This window comes from Alosa sapidissima, chromosome 4 (assembly GCF_018492685.1).
Source record: "Alosa sapidissima isolate fAloSap1 chromosome 4, fAloSap1.pri, whole genome shotgun sequence".
NCBI lineage: Eukaryota > Metazoa > Chordata > Actinopteri > Clupeiformes > Clupeidae > Alosa > Alosa sapidissima.
Genome location: NC_055960.1, coordinates 33,307,622 through 33,325,481, shown reverse-complemented (window position 1 = coordinate 33,325,481; position 17,860 = coordinate 33,307,622). Strand labels below are relative to the sequence as shown.

General features: G+C 42.5%; 2 protein-coding genes across 3 annotated transcripts in view; both read right to left on the bottom strand.

Moving 5' to 3' along the window:
• kcnb1 (potassium voltage-gated channel, Shab-related subfamily, member 1) overlaps positions 1 to 7,673 on the bottom strand; it is a 25,536-nt gene extending 17,863 nt beyond the window's left edge. The window contains exons 1-2 of one of the 2 annotated variants that reach the window (XM_042090350.1): positions 7,385 to 7,673; positions 5,687 to 6,362 (exon numbers count right to left, since the gene is read on the bottom strand). In XM_042090350.1, coding sequence (XP_041946284.1) covers positions 5,687 to 6,262 — 576 coding nt within the window. In that variant the 5' untranslated portion in view covers positions 6,263 to 6,362; positions 7,385 to 7,673. The remainder of the gene's footprint in view (positions 1 to 5,686; positions 6,363 to 7,384) is intronic. The other variant, XM_042090351.1, reaches the window with a different exon arrangement.
• Positions 7,674 to 8,040: 367 nt separating this feature from the next.
• On the bottom strand, positions 8,041 to 17,196 carry ptgis (prostaglandin I2 (prostacyclin) synthase). Its single transcript, XM_042090352.1, has 10 exons — positions 17,041 to 17,196; positions 16,769 to 16,892; positions 16,218 to 16,393; positions 15,797 to 15,943; positions 13,916 to 14,040; positions 12,479 to 12,669; positions 10,281 to 10,425; positions 9,577 to 9,758; positions 8,665 to 8,816; positions 8,041 to 8,354 (listed from the first exon to the last, which is right to left on the bottom strand). Exons 1-10 carry the CDS (start codon positions 17,109 to 17,111, stop codon positions 8,183 to 8,185), a joined length of 1,485 nt encoding a protein of 494 aa, XP_041946286.1. The 5' UTR covers positions 17,112 to 17,196; the 3' UTR covers positions 8,041 to 8,182.
• Between the last annotated feature and the right edge of the window lie 664 nt (positions 17,197 to 17,860).

Below are 17,860 nucleotides of genomic sequence, written 5' to 3'. Positions count from 1 at the left end.
ATTCTCCATGGTAACAGCTGATACTGTTCTTAAAAGTGAGTCATAGGATGCAGGCATGCAGGTCTGGTCACACAGGCATGTGTCTGCACACCCATGATCACATGGACTTGTATCAGAAATCTCTGTTTTATAGTGCATTTGTGCACCAACAAGAATCAGGTGAAGAAACTGAAAAAACATTGACTGATGGCAGGAACATAAGGAAAAACAGAGAACCTGCAAGGATTGGAGAAAATATTGGGAAATCTCTTGTGGAGGAGAAATACTAAGAAAGAGAGAGAGAGAGAGAGAGAGAGAGAGAGAGAGAGAGAGAGAGAGAGAGTATGCTGTATATCAGTGATGGTAATAAAATCCTGCTGGTGCCAGGCAATCCTATTGAGAATACTAGCAGGATGAGGGACCGACTGTGTGGGTGAAACCTCGTAAACTCCTTTTAAAAAGCCATCCCCCCTCAATGCACTCTCCAAGAGGAAAAAGACAGGCCGCCTCAAATTAGTCACACCACGAAGCACCACTCTGTTCGGTGCAGCTCAATCTGTTCAGCCATGCATCTCAGCGAGTGGGGCTGTGTGATCAATGATTGACTACACACACACACTCACTCACACACACACACACACACACACACACACACACACAATGTCCGCAAGATGGGGAGCTATTGTTGAAGAGCTAGGTGACCGGGTGTAAGTCATGGGAATTGGTTCAGCGGCACAATACTAACTCTCATCCCACACCTTGCACTCCACCATAAGCACCTCCTCACCATGCTCCACTTGTCCTGACCAGCACCAGGGGAGATTGGCTTCCGCACCCTCCTGGGGCATGCACCACTTTCCTGGAATGCCTTTAGGCCGAGGGCTATTTTCCCTTTTGAAATAATTTGAGGGAGAGATGGGAATTGAAACGGTACTCAGGCAGCCATTAAGATCCCGATGATGCCAGTACACTTAATTAGATGCACTAAAAGAGAAAGGAAAATAGTCCAACGAGCACCTGGTGATTGAGACGCCGCCATTAAGCTTGTTAGGGCCGATTGTGTCTCTGATGTCGTGACGAGCGAGCTCCATCCACACCCTCCGCACTACTGCAGCCACTGAATGACATCACTGCAGACTTCAGAAAGCCTCAGTAAAGCTCAAAGACCGCAGATGCTGTCAACAGAGCACCAGCATCCGGCCTGAGAGGTCAGTGGCTCACAGCAGCACGCACTGCTGGTCATTATTAGTCCATTATGGATTTCAGCAAAGTAAATCAATAATCATGCACAGATGTGTATACAGTAAGATAAGATGCTTTCCTGAGATGAGAAAAGGTGAATAATACATACTGTACATAACATCGTAAATATGTGCACTCTTCACTTTCAACATCCTACACATCTTCAGGAGTATATATAAATATGCAGTATATCCACAAGCAATCTATTACACTTATGTCTGCATTGCTATCTGTCTTCATGCATCACAATCCAGAGAAATGGTTGATTATGGTCCATTTAACCTGGTCTCCTAAAGAGGAACTCCATCTGAGGATCCTCCTGAACAGCCAAACACTATGCAGTGTCTCCTACGAGCTGATGGAAACACACAGACTAATTGCGTTTGCATTAACCTCTCAACAGGCCTGGCTTCCCTATGTAATCCACAGACCACTTACGGTACATATGGGAATTCTCATTTGCTGAGCATTTAACCTTAGCCTCCATCTGATCGCATGTACTGTAGCTCCCTGCAGCAACTAAACAGAACATATTTTTCTCTACCAATCAATCCACAATCTTCATTCTGTTGTTTACAATTTGATATGATGAAACGGGTGTAATATTCCATCATCATTCAATTAAATTCCAATTCAATTCGTCATTCTATTCAATTACATTTATGTATATGGTAATTGGTGCTTTAAAGAGTACTTTACTGTGTCATATTTGCCATCTCTAAATGGGTCAAACGTAACTTTTATGCCTCACTAGTGGTATATTGCACCGGTATATTGCAATTGTTTTACATGTTGTGTTGCAGAGCACTGTGGGCTCTCATTGGCGGCATCTGGAAGTGTGAATGGTATAAAAGGTCTTCCTGTATATGTCAGAAAGAAAGTTTAAAGTCACACCTATTTATAAGCCACAAGCCTGTATCTGGACCGGTCTCACTCATGTGATCCACTGACTATAGACACCAAACCTTACTTAGAGTCTACAGGTAGCCATTCAGGGCTGTGCATAGTGCAAGACTTCATCCTGTCTTCAGACAACAGGGTCGATTCAAATCCATGCCTGTCTAGTGAGCACTGCCAAGTGAGAGGCACACAGGGCCTTTTTTTACATGCTCTTCCTTAATTAGCAAATGAATTGCCAGTGAGATCAATACAGATCTGCTGACCAAGTACTCAGCATAAGTTGCCCTGGCCCTACAGGTTTTGCTTTACAACACACACTACTTATGAAAATAAATAAATAAACACTACTTATCATGAGCTAATGGAGCTGTATAAGGAATTCAATAGGTACAAGAGCAAAGTCCACATGATTGGGGAAGACTAGTATAGCTGTACGGCACAACTAATGGGGATTCCTATAAACAATAAACACTAAACCTATTGAGTAGAGGTGAGTCTATCCCTTCCTAAATGATGTAAACAGTCTCCCAAAATGGATAATGATGCCTTACTTGAAATTTATCTCATTCAAAAACAATCCACACACTCATTGAAATCATATCACAGTACAGCTCATACCTTTAGCTATTGGCTCTTTCAAAGGACCTGTGGCCTTGGACCTCAGAAACATAAAAACAAAGGCCTGTCTCTGCAACATTTCCCCATCATCACATAAACAGCAATGGCACTGCCTTATGAACAGTCAAGCTGGGAATATTTCATGCTGGCGAATTAGCCTTGAATGAGAGCGAGGAGCCCCTAAGTGTGGAGCACATGGTCATTTGCAGCCCGCGCTGGACTGGTGGTGGTCAGGCGTAATCTGATTGCGAGGTAAGGCCACCCAGAGAAATGTGATTTGCGGGCAGAAGGCAGGACAAGCTACAGCAAGAGAAAGCAGGAGCTGCGGCCGGGATGCCTGTCTCATTGGAGGATAATTAATGCGACATTTCCCTGACATTTAGCAGTAGAGTATAGTGGGAAAGAGGGAGAGAGAGAGAGAGAGAGAAAGAGAGAGAGAGAGAGAGAGAATAGAGAGAGTGTCGAGAGTGAATATGACAGAGACACAGCAGACATGGATTACATTGAGACAGAGCAAGTGATCCAGAAGTTCTCTCAAAAGAGGTTCAAGGGAAAAAAAAAAAAAAAAAAAACCAATGGTGACAGTGGTAGTTTGCCTTCATCAAAAGGAATATACTGTATACTGTTCCTATGAATATGCACACACACACACACACACACACACACACACACACACACACACACACACACACACACACACTCACACACACACACACACACACACACACACACTCACACACACACACACACACACACACACACACACACACACACACACACACACACACACACACTCACACACACACACACACACACACACACACACACACACACACACTCACAACCACCTGTCATTACACAACAGCCAAACTGACACACATGGTCCCTTTAAAGTCTCTGAGGTTGATGGTCTGTTGACACTCCTTTTAAAGGAAACACTAGTCTCCCTGTTGCCAGGTAACAGTTCTTCTCTGATCAGCTCCCCTTTTTCAACACCCCACCCCCACCCCCCGCCACAAACACACACACACACACACACACAAACACACACACACACACACACACACACACACACACACACACACACACACACACACACACACCTGGTTCCTTGAAGTTCTCTGTTTACACAAGTTTACATATGTAATTTTGAGTCTCACGTGAGTAAAAATCAGAAGTGTGACCCACAGAGTAACCCAAGAAAATATTTTGAACAACTATGATGGGTAGAAGCCAGTTAAGGAGTGTTCCACTTATATTTGATTTAAACAAACATAGATCTGATCCATGTTATAGATCAAGCACTGTTAGATGAAGATACTCAACGGTGGTGGAAAGAATCCTAAAAGTGTCTGGCTGGCAGCTTCCTGTTCCTGTCCTGAGCGTGCACAAACACCCTTAAGTTGCTCTGGCCTGGACTTCCCAGGCCCTGGGCAATGGAGGCAAAGCATGCTGCTGACCGACAAAGAGAAATGCTAATTCCCTGCTGCGGATGAGTTTGGAAGGATGTGCGAATACCCAGAGATGGCTTCAGTCCACCGCTTCGATCAATCCAATGGCCACATTAATGTATTTAGTGGCCACTGGGTTGGATGATATGTCTTCTCTATCCTTTTAAGCTAATTGAGAGTTGATATATCGCTCTGGAAGTGTAGAGGCTGCACTTTCTCTCTTTCTCGGTCTCTCTCAGTAAATGTCTGAGAGTCACAAAGTTAGCTGTGATGTAATATTTATGATTATTTGAGGACAAACGGCCAGATTGTAATGAAATTAGCAATGTGCAGGAACTTCAAGGTAACAGCCATGATAAATGTGGCCAGTGACACACAAGAGCAAGAGCAATTGTTTGGTGTCAGAACATTTTTATGATAATTTCATAGTGACAAAAGGGCAACAATGTTGCTTTGTTAGTCAAGCATTTCCTTTTATTTGGGCAAAACCCAAACATTATTTAGGTGTCATTAAGAGTGGAGAAAAAACATGCACAGCATCCTTTATGAATGTAATAGTGTAAAGCCAGACAGCCACACGAAAAGACCTCCAGGTGACACAGACAGTCGGATTCATAATAGTTAAGTCAATGGACGTGACAAGAATACAAATCACAACATTTCACTGACCACTTGTTCTTAGAAACCTATATTTTCTGATATGTTGCTGATTGGATCATAAACGGCCACAGCAATGAAGAAAACTGAAAGTGATTGATAATGACTGACTGACTATTATTGTGTTACATGCTCTAAATGTAAAGCACTTTGAGCTGCATTCTGTGTATGAAAGGTGCTATACAAATAAAGCTTATTATTATTATTATTATTAGTAGTAGTAGTATTATTATTTTATATGAATCACTTTCAATCACCTTTTTTGAGTTTCAAATGGAAAACCACTAGCAAACTAATTGTTGTGTCATCTTTTAGATATGCAAGCATGAAAGTGAATGCTTGCAAAGAAATGCAGGCAATCTGAGGCCAAGCGGGTGCACTTCTGTACTTTCAAATTTCAAACTGAAAATCCATTTATGATACCCCAACCAGGAAACAGGAACATTTTATCAGGAAAATTACAGGAAAAACAGGAAAATTATCATCATGACAACAGAATGTTCACTTGCAGCTTTCACTTGCAGCTTTTAAAATGTTAAACCTTTCCTCTTTTTTCAAATTTAACAGTCCTCCTGATAGAAGACTGTGATTATACTTGTGGGAGAAGTCATTCCACAGACTGTTTCATTAATTAAATGGGCCATTCTCTAAGGGCTGTAGATTAGAAAACAATGACCCCACAGGCTACAGCCTCATATCCCGGTGTAAAGTTGCTATATACTCCCAGGGAAAGCACTGCCTTCGAAGGGCACAATGAGGTAGTTGACACTTAAAAAACAAATAAAGCATAATTATAAATACAATCAAATATAAAATCAAATATGAACTTTCAGACTTACTTTGGCTGCTACTGAAGAACCCGGCTTCTCGAGGAGATCCCAAAGTTTCTTGCGCTTTTCGGCGCAGCACGTGTTGTCAAACTCCTCGCCCTCTCGGTCTTTCAATGTGTCGGCCTCGCGCTTCAGTTCCTCATTCATCTGTTCTTTCTTCTGATGGTAGCGTGCTTGGCAGCAGGACTCCAAGTAAATCTCATCGACGCCCCAGTAGTCCAACTCCTGGCTGAAGGACAGCGCGCACATCTCCTCCATCATGTGCAGCTTGCCGGTACGATAGAAATTCAGGATTGACGTGAACGCACCAGGGTGCCGGTCGAAGAAGTATTCGTTTTCGTCCAGGTTGTAGTCGTCGCATACCTCCATTAGCGAGTCATGTGTTTTGCAGTCCCGCAGTTTGCCCAGCCGCGTTCGCGGCAGCCGGTCAAGGGTTCTCCACAAGACCTCATGCGGAAGACCTCCGACGTTGAGCTTCACCCGGCGGTAGCAAGCCATACTCTGGACAATATCCCCCGGTTCCGGGGGAAGAGACGCTGTCGACCGAGAGCTTGGCTTGTTCATTCCTGCTGATGTCTTTTCCATCTCTTTTGTGCTGGTTCTGAAGGTTCGTATTAGCTCAGAACACACAACACGGCCCAAGAATTAACACGTACACGCTCTCTTGTAGCCCCCATCCTTGCCCCTGTCAAAAGAGGAGAGAGAGACTTATATCACTGCTCACAGGTCTGAACCTGTCACCTTACGTTAATCAAGCTAATCATTTCCGAATAATGCTGCTGTAGGTTATACATTTATCAACTAGGCTACATCTTTTCATGCGATTTAACACGAAAAGTGGTGTACACTGATAACATGATTGAATGCAGCTGGGAGCTGTCCACTAAAAGGCAGTGCTGAAACTAGCCCCTCTTCCTTAATGATATATGACTCTCTGTCTGTCTGTCTGATGATAGCTTTAGTTTATATCAATAGCTTTCCCATTAGGCTGCGGGTTCCATTGTAGGCCTGTAAATTATATAAAATACACCACGAAAATTAACACTTAATGTCTTAACCGAGAGCAAAGAGTTAACCAGACCGCTCATGTTTCAAGCCCGCCTTGCATTGCACCACCAAAACAGAGCCTTATTCTGGCTCTTTCCGAGAAGAAATTATTCAGACCAACTGCCAATCAGATCTTGTTGATATGCCACCAATCTTCATCAAGGCACATGTTATTTTTGATTGTCGAATTTGTGCACTTGGCTTTAAATTGCTATATTGTTAAACATGACGGGGGCATTGCTTAATGCCGAAATGTTCTTGATTAATTGCCCTATACACGCCTTACTCGCAGCAACGAATCGGTAATCAGGACAGACCTATTCTGTAAGTATATTAAAGAATTATTGGTTTAATCTGCTGATAGTCAAAGATGTAAGGAGTTATTAACACAAGATCGAAGCTTCATGGATGATGTAGTTCCATGATACATTGAGACTGCATTCATAAGTCCCTGATCTCACCGACAACACAAGCTTAGTTGATATTTTATGTGTATCTATTTACGGTATATTTATGTTTTCTACAGCATGCACATTGTCAAAGAGAACATGCCTTGAAAATATAGGCTAAATCGTACGGAAATAGGACATATGTTCGATAATAACTAATATCAGTCGCATAAATAAATTATGTTTAAGATGCATTGTCTGGAAAAGATACCTTATTGTTGAGAGATTGTAAACATGAAAATGATTAAAATCAAGAGACGTCAGTGATTTACTATTCCATTAAGACGCAGACTCCAGGGCAGATTCTCCTTTAGTCCTGACATGTTCAAACTGCTGCGGTCGTAACCGTCGTCTGCTGAAACGTATCCAAGGTTTGCTTTTATGAGTACGATCAACAAGTTATTCGAGCATCTACGAGCTCTCGCGAACCTGATTTGTCTGCTCTGCTGCGCTGTAGCGGCGTCGACAGCATCCTTGTAGATGGCCGATTCCCGAAGCCACCCCTCCACGTGCCCTCACCACCTAACGGCAATAAACACACCGTTTTAACTCTTACCGAGGAGGTATTGATGGAACGGCTTCTTCGGCTCGCCACGTCTGTGCCTGTCACAAAAATGGCGCCAGCGGAGGGGTATAGGCTACACCCACCACCTAACACACGTTCGCGACACGATGTTCAGACAGGGCCACGACCCAAATATTGTATTTCATGATTATGTGCTACACTCTTTCATCATATATAAATATGTTTAGTAAGGCAACTGGCGTAGGCCTAGTTTTGAGAATTGACAGTGCTCCAGGCACAACATGGGCTTATTTCTGTTTTATTTTGTACGAACAGATGTGCTTAGTGACATACTAGAGAGCATTCTTCAAATTAGGTTTATTGTTGTATTCTTCACTTCACAAGTATCATGTATTGTTTATTTACATGTGGTTTATAAATATATATAAATAAGCTAATTGTAAAATAAATAAATAAATAAATAACACAAATATAGTCTTGTCTTCACTGGTGAGTGTGCAGGTAGCTTCTGGTTGGCTTCAGTCGATATCTGATCTCCAGGTCACTGATTGGCTGAAGCATTCCAAAGCCATAGCGACTGGGATCCACGGAGGGCATAGCGGCCTGCTGGTCACACAGCTCCAGGTCCAGGGATGTGAGAACCATAATCACAAACCTGTTGAACAAACAGAACGATAAGTGCGTAGAGTATTTCAGGTTTATTTGGGTAAGAGGGGCAAAGAGCTATCAAAAGGCTGAAGACACTTTTTCTCAAGGGAGTGACACCAAGAGTTTAGACATTGGTTTAAATTAATTCCTAGTACAAGCATCTAAAAAAGACAACCACAAGCTAATCAAAAACTGGTATAGCAATTAAGGATTCAGTAATAGATTCCCTGAAATAATAGCGCCCTAAAGGATAATGGTCAGATGCAACACTGCTTCCCTTTCTATCTATCTATCTATCACCATCAGGCTGTACTCACTGCTTTATGCCACTGACAGCGAAGTGTCTGCCCACACACATGTGTCCGTCAGCCCCCCAGGGCATGTTGTAGTATTTCATCCTCATCCCTCTTTTGAAGAAGTCTTTTCTCTCTGTCCCATCTTCATTGAGGAAGCGGTCGTACTTAAATTTCTGCCAAAAAAAACCAAAAACAAAACAGCACGACACAGTCATTTTAATTGGGTCAACGTCTATCTACTAAATTCTGTATCAACAATCAGTACATTTGTCATTATTCAAAGTTAAACAAGGAACAACCCTGTAACCCTGTCAAATGACGGAAAATACAATTAAAAGAATGTCAGTCAATTTCATTCAATTTCATATTTTTAACCAGTGCCATTTACAGCAATTCAACATTGTCTCAAGGCACTACACAGAATACAATGGCTGAGCCCCATAGATCATGGGTCTTCGGGGTTGTTGAGTCTGAGTGAATGAAATTAAAGATGAATGAAACTCTAAACGGCTTTATTTAGTTTATTTGTGGGGCTTTTTTCCCTGTAGTTTGATAGGACAGTAAAGAGCAAGAGGAAATGAGAGGGCAAGGGAGATTGAAAGTGGGGTTGAGGAATGACAGGGGATCAGATTCAAGCCTTTGGCATATGGACCTGTACGTGCTACTCAAGCTTCAGATCCCTCCTAATCTACTTCTGTTTTGACGAAAGTCTATCACTAACACTATTGCAACACTATCAGGGACCACTAATAAAATACACCCCTCACAATACTTTGATATTGAATAAAAGCCTCAGTAAAACATCAGTAGACCATGAATGCACCATGCTCCAATGCTACGCACACACACACACACACACACACACACACACACACACACACACACACACACGCACCCACTGTTCGAGATGAACCCAAACCTTCTGTGTCTCACCTCTGGTTCGCTGTGGATCTCTTCGTCCATCTGCGGGCTGAGGAAGGGGAAGAGGCAGACTCTGTCCCCACGGCGGAGCAGGTACTCGCGGCCCCCGCTCACCTGTAGCAGCTTGTCCTGCACCACCTCCCGGGTGATGAGGGCCGCCGCGCGGAGACGCAGAGTCTCACTGAGGACGCTGTCTGCAACCGGAGGTTTAAAAGGCACACAGACAGACATGGTAAGCATTTCAAACTGCAAGGGAAGAATGTGAGGTCAACCTAGCCAGGAGAACTGTAGCTCACATACTTTCTTTCTTTCACTAAACATTTTAATCGCTGACCTGTTCCCACATTATCTACATGACCCACTAATAACAGCTAACAAACTACCACTTACATTGTAGGGCTTATTTTACTGATACTGATTGATTGATTGCTTGATATAGAGAACAGAAAACTGGAGTATGCCATATTGCAAGTGTCTGATGAATATTTCCTGGCTATGTTTGGCCTAGAAAAACTTGCCCTTTCTGCATTGTGGTTTGTGTGCATATACCCAGACCAACAATACATACATATAGAATGTAGTTCTATATGTAAAAGATATGTAAGTAATAAGTGTAAGTAATAAGTAGAACTACAGAAATTTCTAAATGCACATGCACATTCGCATGGCTGAACCAACAGCAGAGAAATGCACTGTATGTTTAATGTCATTCTCACCTAAAACCGGAGTGTTCTTTTGCAGGCTGACCAGTGGGTGGCGCTGTTCCTGAAGGCTTCTGATCTCTGCTCTCACAGCACGCATTGCCTCAGGGTGTGTCAGCAAGAAACCCAACAGCCAGAAAGCAGCTGGGCCTGCATTTCCCTGGAAACATGAAATAAGAGAGACAGGCAGGCTCATTTTGAGGTTGCTTCAAATGGAATAGTAAAACTGGACATTTCTTTTTAAGAAAGTTCAAATAAAAGTTTGTATGACATATTTTCCACACTAATAGACTCTAAGATATCTGATGCTGTCTGGTTGATGTTAGTCACCACATAATGCTACTCTTGAAACTGACTGGTCACAACATTAGAAATGTGTGTGATATGAGAATGAATCAGACAAGGAAGTGTTAAACAAAATGAGCACAGCATGTATAATATACAGGCATCGTAAGTTCAACGTGAGGTTCTGACCCAACAGGTAATACTGTCGTGCGGATGAAGCAGGCATTCATGCCTGTGATATATCATCCTTCTTCTCCACAGATCTTCTGCTGAAGATTTACTACTGACAGCTCCATGCACCTCCCTTTACAAGCCCTCCACCGAGTGACAGATCTGCCATGTAATGCTGTTTTGAGGTGCTGGAGATTTACTGACTGCTTTGCAGAGCCCAGGCCATAAACCACAGTGCTCTCATGTGGGTGACAGGCGAACTGCAGCATAAGTCACGCTGGCAGCTCAGAGCAAACTCAGGGCTGAGAGACTGTACGGCATGAAATAACAGCACGACACACACAAACAAAGGAGAAACTAGAGCAGGTAGGAGACAAATGGAGAAAGAGAAAGTGCGGGCATTTTTTTAAGTGTGTGTGTGTGTGTGTGTGTGTGTGTGTGTGTGTGTATGTGTATGTGTGTGTGTGTGTGTGTCTCTATAGTAAACACAGGTGAGAATGAAGCCTCTGTTCACGCAGGTGGGAGCGGCAGTGGTGTGCCTTTATCCAGGCTGCACTAATCTCCAGGTTAGAGCTGCTGCCTGAGGCCCTGCTGGCCCTGTGCCACACTGGGAAGTGTCTGCGAGGTGGCGCATTGTTTCCACCGTGGGAATACATTGTGCAACTCCACCTAATCACAGCCTATGTTACCTCTCGGGTGTACCCTGCCAACCGTATCGCGTGGCAAGAACCCTCACCACCACAGAATCATCAGTACATTGCCAAAGACAAGCATGCTGTGTGTGTATGTGTGTGGTGTGTGTGTGTGTGTGTGTGTGTGTGTTTGTGTGTGAGCTCTCAGGTGAGGAACAAGAATCCATTGTCCCAACTCACCATACAGAATGCCCAAACAAAAAGACCCGTTGCCATGGGGACGTGGAATGTGGCAAACACTACTTGTCAAACTACACCAGTGCAAAAACATTAAGGTGTTGAGCTCAGGTTTGTTAGCGGGGAAGAATGTTCGCACAGTCTGTAAAGCACATTGAGACATATTCTTATATTATGGCTCTTATCTTCTAAGGGGACCCAGTCACCATGGCTCACCGAGCCATAATCAGTCATGATTATCTCCTTCTGTCTGGCTCTGTTTAACATTACAGTAATGTATTACACAGGAAAGGATGATAACATAAATAGAAAAACAGAAGTGGGAGAGAGATAGAGAAAGAGAGAGAGCAATAGAGACAGAGAGAGAGAGAGAGAGAGAGAGAGAGAGAGAGAGAGAGAGAGAGAGAGCATAATTATGCTTGTGAGACATGCTTTCCAAATCACTGAACTTGAACCTGTAGCCATTGGTGCAACTGTGTTATCTAGAATGAAAGGAGAAGAATGTGTGTGTGTGTGTGTGTCTGTCTCTGCCAGTGTGTGTGTGTGTCTTTCTGTTTGTGTGCACGTGTGAGCATGTGCATGCATGCCAACTGTGGCGCATACTCTGCCTTTTTGGGGTCACACACCTTGAAGATCAGCTCACTCAAAAATGGATCATATGCGTGTGTGTGTGTGTGGGTGTTTGTGTGTGCACATGCATGTGTGTAAATAAGAAAGAGAGAGAGAGAAAGAGAGAGAGAGAGAGAGAGAAAGACTCACCTGTGTGTGTGTGTGTGTGTGTGTGTGTGTGTGTGTGTGTGTACTGTGTGTGTATGTGTGTGTGTGTGTGTGTGTGTGTGTGTGAGAGAGAGAGAGTGTGTGTGTGAAAGAGAGAGTATCCCAACTGACCTGTGTGACCCACAGCTGCAGCAGCATGGCCCTCCTCTGGCTCTCCTGCTCCACACTCTCACTCTGCAGGTGCTGCAGGTAACTCTGCTGCCAGGTGTTCCCCTGGGCCCTGCTGGCCCCCCCACCCAGCCAGCACGCGCTCAGCAGCTCCCACAGACGCTCCTGGGCACATCTGGCCACTCGCCGCTCCTCTGACAACACACACACACACGCACGCACGCACGCACGCACGCACACACACACACACACACACACACACACACACACACACACACACAGTACACATACACGCACGCACACACACTTACACACACGCACGCACACATACATACACACATACACGCACACATACACGCACGCACAGTACACACACACACACACACACACGCACGCACACACACACACACACACACACACACACACACAGTACACATACACGCACACACACACACACACACACATACACGCACACACACACACACACACACACACACAGTACACATACACGCACACACGCACACACACACACACACACACGCACACATACATACACACACACACACGCGCACATACACGCACGCACAGTACACACACACATACACACACGCACAGTACACATACACACACACACACACACACACACACACACACATGCACACAAAAATAATTTAGTCTCACACAGCTGATAACAGTCCATTCAAAATAAATGAAAATATAAAAATGTAGTAAAATGTTAATAACACAGTGCTATGTCAAATCCCTAATAAAGCATTGTGAATTTGAATATTTCATATCCTCGGAAATATTTTTTTACCATTTCCTGCACAGTCATTCAGATATGTTATGCTGAGTACTATCAGATAAAGAACCCCTGTTGTAGATGAACAATTATTTCCTGATAAATTCTACAGGTAAAAATGTCAGTTCCTAATCAGTCTTACTGTGTAACGTGTCACACTCTGTGCAGTGTATGTAAATACAACAGTTTTCTATTGGCCTCTTCACCCCTTCACATAGGAACAGGTATTGTTACAACCTATTCAACCCAAGTGATGCAAAAATGTTGTGCAACAACCAGTATACAGAGACAGCTATATTTAAAACTTTCTGTCTTGCTCATGACTGTTGCATTAGATTGGAAAGGCAACTCTGTTGCGCGTGTGAATGAGGAACTGGGACTTCCTCGTCATAACAAACTGACAGAGTAGGTTATTCATCCTACTTGACAAACCCACTGATACTGTACCTATAACACATAAGAATGCTTACTATGTTCTGGTTTCAGTTGATGACAAATAATACAAACAGTACACTATTCTATGAAACTAAGCACTGAGCTATTATTTTCATTGACAACTGAGCCAATTATATTTTTAGAATATCAGGTTATAGAAAAAAAAATGTTATCATTATATCTTTATTGTCAAAGATATCTACCTTTTTTCACGGTCGAACGAGCAAGTTTGGAAAGGAGCCCATCAAACTTGCGAAATTCATCATAGACTGTGGTAAGTTGTGTGATGTCATTCCTATCCACCTCAAACAAGGTGAGATAACCGGCTCTGTGAGGGAGGGAGAAGAACAGAGTCAGTGAGGCAGAGAGAGACTTAACTCCGCTGATACCAGTGCTCATCCCCGCTGTCCATTGTGACCACTCCAGTATTTGCTGTTTCGATGCATGCAGTGGGGGGGGGGGGGCTTGTTCTCCTGCTCCATCTTTGCAAAACCATATGTTGACATGACATGACATGACTGACAGGTTCAAAAAGGTCAGTGCCATCACGGAGCATCCACACCTTTCCTTTTCCTGTGTAAATCCCGCACATGTTTTTCACTGCTGTTTTACTGCTACACAGTTTTTCATGCTATATTAGCACACATGATCAATGGCTGCGGTCAGGCTTCTGCTACAATACTGAATGAATGAATGGCTATAATCCTATTACCTCAACCTGTTCTTGCACTGAAATAGTTTTTTACTCTACCTTGTCTACATTATACTTTACTCTCCTATTTGTCCATATTATTTATGCTGGTCTCTAGACCTTACTCTTGCACTGTTGCACTGTTGGACTAATGTTGGACTACTTTTTGCACCTTCACCATGACACTCACTCCCTTTAGCACATTACCAGTCCCGGCCCTGTCACTACAAGCGTCTTATGCTTGATCACCCTCAAGCACATTGGACTTTCTTAATTTAATTTATATAGTGTATTTAGTATTTAGTTTTGTTAGTTTTCTTATCTTCCTTATCTTGTACTGTCTTTATTGTACAGTGGAGTTTAGTTATATGTTTATACTTATACTTACTGTATGTTTACCATTTCTGCTGTAAGTGCATGTTGTGTGTGATGTCTGTATGCTACTGAGACCCTTGAATTTCTCCATGGGGATCAATAAAGTATCTATCTATCTATCTATCTATCTATCTATCTATCTATCTATCTATCTATATATCACATTTGCATGCATGCTTTTGTCCTTTCGCCCTAAATGAATTTGTAAAAATAGACTAGAGGAAAAATCTCTAGTTAAGACTCTCTATAGAATGGTGTTATGCTTAGCTATGTCACACCTGTGCCACACCATGGTCTATTCAATGATTTAGTCTTGTAGAGTTAACAGTTAAGTCTAGACAGTGTTTGATGTAATATCCACAAAGCCTAGTAAACAGAATTCTGTCCTAAAATCACAATGCGATAAATACACACCCTGTTGGACAATGACTCATACTCTCAGGCATAGCCCGGGGGGAGACAGCCAGACAGCGAATGCGTGTTTTACACGTGATTTTTTCAACAAAGAAGTATCAGGTCCAAGTGCATTTTTGATAATACATTTGAAATGCAACTGAAATCTAAAATCATAGAACCACCAACCTATGAAACTTGTAATATTTCAATTTATTTTGCAACCAATCATATTATTCTATATCATATTGTGAAAAAAACTCTTTTGTGGACGTCAGATGGACCTTAATTCTTGGTTGTAAACCAAATGCCTTTTTCTCGCACACTGTTTTTTTAAATTTCTTTTATTTCTTTGTCTAATGCTATTCAACATCTAATTGGGAGACTTGTGGTTTCAGTCCCACCGTGTTTGTGTTTAACCCTTAAAGGAGTACCGTCACACCGGTGTGACGGGAATGTTGGGAAATTAACATTCTAAAGAATATCTGGGTTCATTGAATTCAACATAGAATTTTAGAACCTTCAATTGTTGCGGAACTTAGAATGTTCCAAAAACCTACACCTTTAAGGGTTAATAGCACTGTGTGAATAAAGTGGATTGAGCTGAACTGGTCTGCGATCTCACCTAAAGAGCAGACTGTAGCAGAAGCTGAAGAGCCCTTCTTGTCTCCACTGCAGTGGATTCCGTGCCGCTTCTGTGGCGTTGAATAGCAGCTGGAGGTTGTTCTGCATGGACTCACACAGCTGCATCAGATTCGGCCCCTGGAAGTGCCTAGGGTGACCAGGGTACCCACACACACACACACACACACACACACACACACGCACACACACACACACACACACACACACACACACACACACACACACATACACAGACACACATCAGACACACATTGGTGGGGTGACTCATGGTTTCCAAAGTTGACATCTCATCCATCCTCTTTCTTTTTTCAAAAGTATGAGAACCAGTGGTATTGTTCCCCCTGATTCCTTATCCTGCTGTCAATCATCAAAGTTTATCAGATAGGATGTCAGAAACCTACCGTTCCATCCAGGCCCTCTCGGTCAAGGGGTCATGATTGGGCATGTTAAGACTGAACATCCTCTGCATGAGCAACTGGGCATAGCGTTTGAAGTCAAGAGCCTTTGTGTCAGACAGCAGATCATCGTAAGTGTTGGGATCCAAAAGCACAGTCACGTAATGTCCAGCGACGCGCACCTATTGGGGGAGAGACGCATACAAATATGCAAAACTGTTGTTTCAGTGGTTATTATGAGAATATATTGAAGACATACTGAAACTAATGCCATTGTTGCTCTTTATGTCAATAAAACCTGCTCCAAAAGGGAGAATTACATTATAGGCCAAAAATAATAAACCCATGTAAAGCTTAAATAAACAGAAGAGGTAGGCTATACATGAGTAAAATAGATATTCAAAAGCAATACATTCACAAAACTGCTTTTGAACGGTTTGCTGACAAAATAATTGCTTTTAGACTGTTGATATATTGTATAGTCTATTTCACAATATAATGCCTTTTATTTCTTCTTGTGATAAAAGTAGCACCTGTTGCGTGCGTGTGATTGTTACCGTAAAAATATCGCCATGCTTCTTCTTCATCCGAGTCAGAAAAATAGCTGCATCTCTTCCAAATTCAAGGGCATGGCCAAGCCAAGGAATATTGCCTTTGTCTAAAGGTGGCTCTGTCCTCTTTCTGAATAAAAATGAAATGAAATATTTATAGCCCTTTCTATGTCATGAATAGCTGGGTTATCACTAAATTAAAACTAATGAGCAAAGTGTTTTACCTGGAAAATGCTAGGTAATTTATTACGTTGATAAACGTAAGCAGCATGACTTACCTAGAGCGCCTGGTGTAGATTACAAACACTGCAAGAATTCCATGAAACAGTAAAATTGCAGTCCATAACATGATGATTTCAACGTACTGCCAGAGTCGTCTACAGTCTATGAAGGAAAGTTTCTTAATGTTGCTGTAATTTGTGGCGCTAAAGTTTATGGAAGTTGCTTGCAATGCGTCACCTGATTACGATATGATAAGAGGGCGTATTTAGTAAGTTTCACCGCGTCAATCCAATCTCTAATTTGAGAGGTAGGGCCTAACTGTTTTCACAATAAATGAAGTCACTAGAGAGTCGTAGAGCCACTACCCTTACAGAAATGTCAGGTTTCTGGCGAACAGTTGGTCATATTGGTCATATTTTCGTCATGGAAATTAGTTTTCTGGTTCACTTTTGGAAATGTTGCAGCAAATTTGCAGCAATGTCATATGCAAATTAGGTTTGTCACCAGAAATTCAGAGGAAGTTTGTCATTATTGGCTAAGTGCAGTGGCATATCACAACAAATACCACTAATGGTGAACTTCTCATTTTTGCCAGAACTTTGCTGGTAGTTTGCCTCTAGCGGCCAACATTGACAAACTAGAAATATTTTCTAGTGAACTCATTTGTTTCCCACAAATCACCCACAAGTATGCTGCAAATCTGCCTCAAACATTTAATTTTTGTAAGGGTAATCCTACGCCTAGGTTTTTTGTTTATTGTGTGGATCAACCTCATAGATTTCAAAGATCAAGCGAAGCAATCATAAGACCCCATGACCGCCATAACCGACATGAGAGCTAGAAAAAACAATAGACGGCACTTCATTTTGTTAAAAT

Bases quoted from the DNA above. Each gene is read 5' to 3' on its own strand.
- ptgis (XM_042090352.1), bottom strand. From the start codon at position 17,111: ATGTTATGGACTGCAATTTTACTGTTTCATGGAATTCTTGCAGTGTTT. The intron at 16,893-17,040 runs GTAAGTCATGCT...ATTTTTATTCAG, and splicing joins ATCTACACCAGGCGCTCTAG to AAAGAGGACAGAGCCACCTT. The intron at 12,670-13,915 runs GTAGATATCTTT...GTGTGTTGTCAG, and splicing joins TCGTTCGACCGTGAAAAAAG to AGGAGCGGCGAGTGGCCAGA.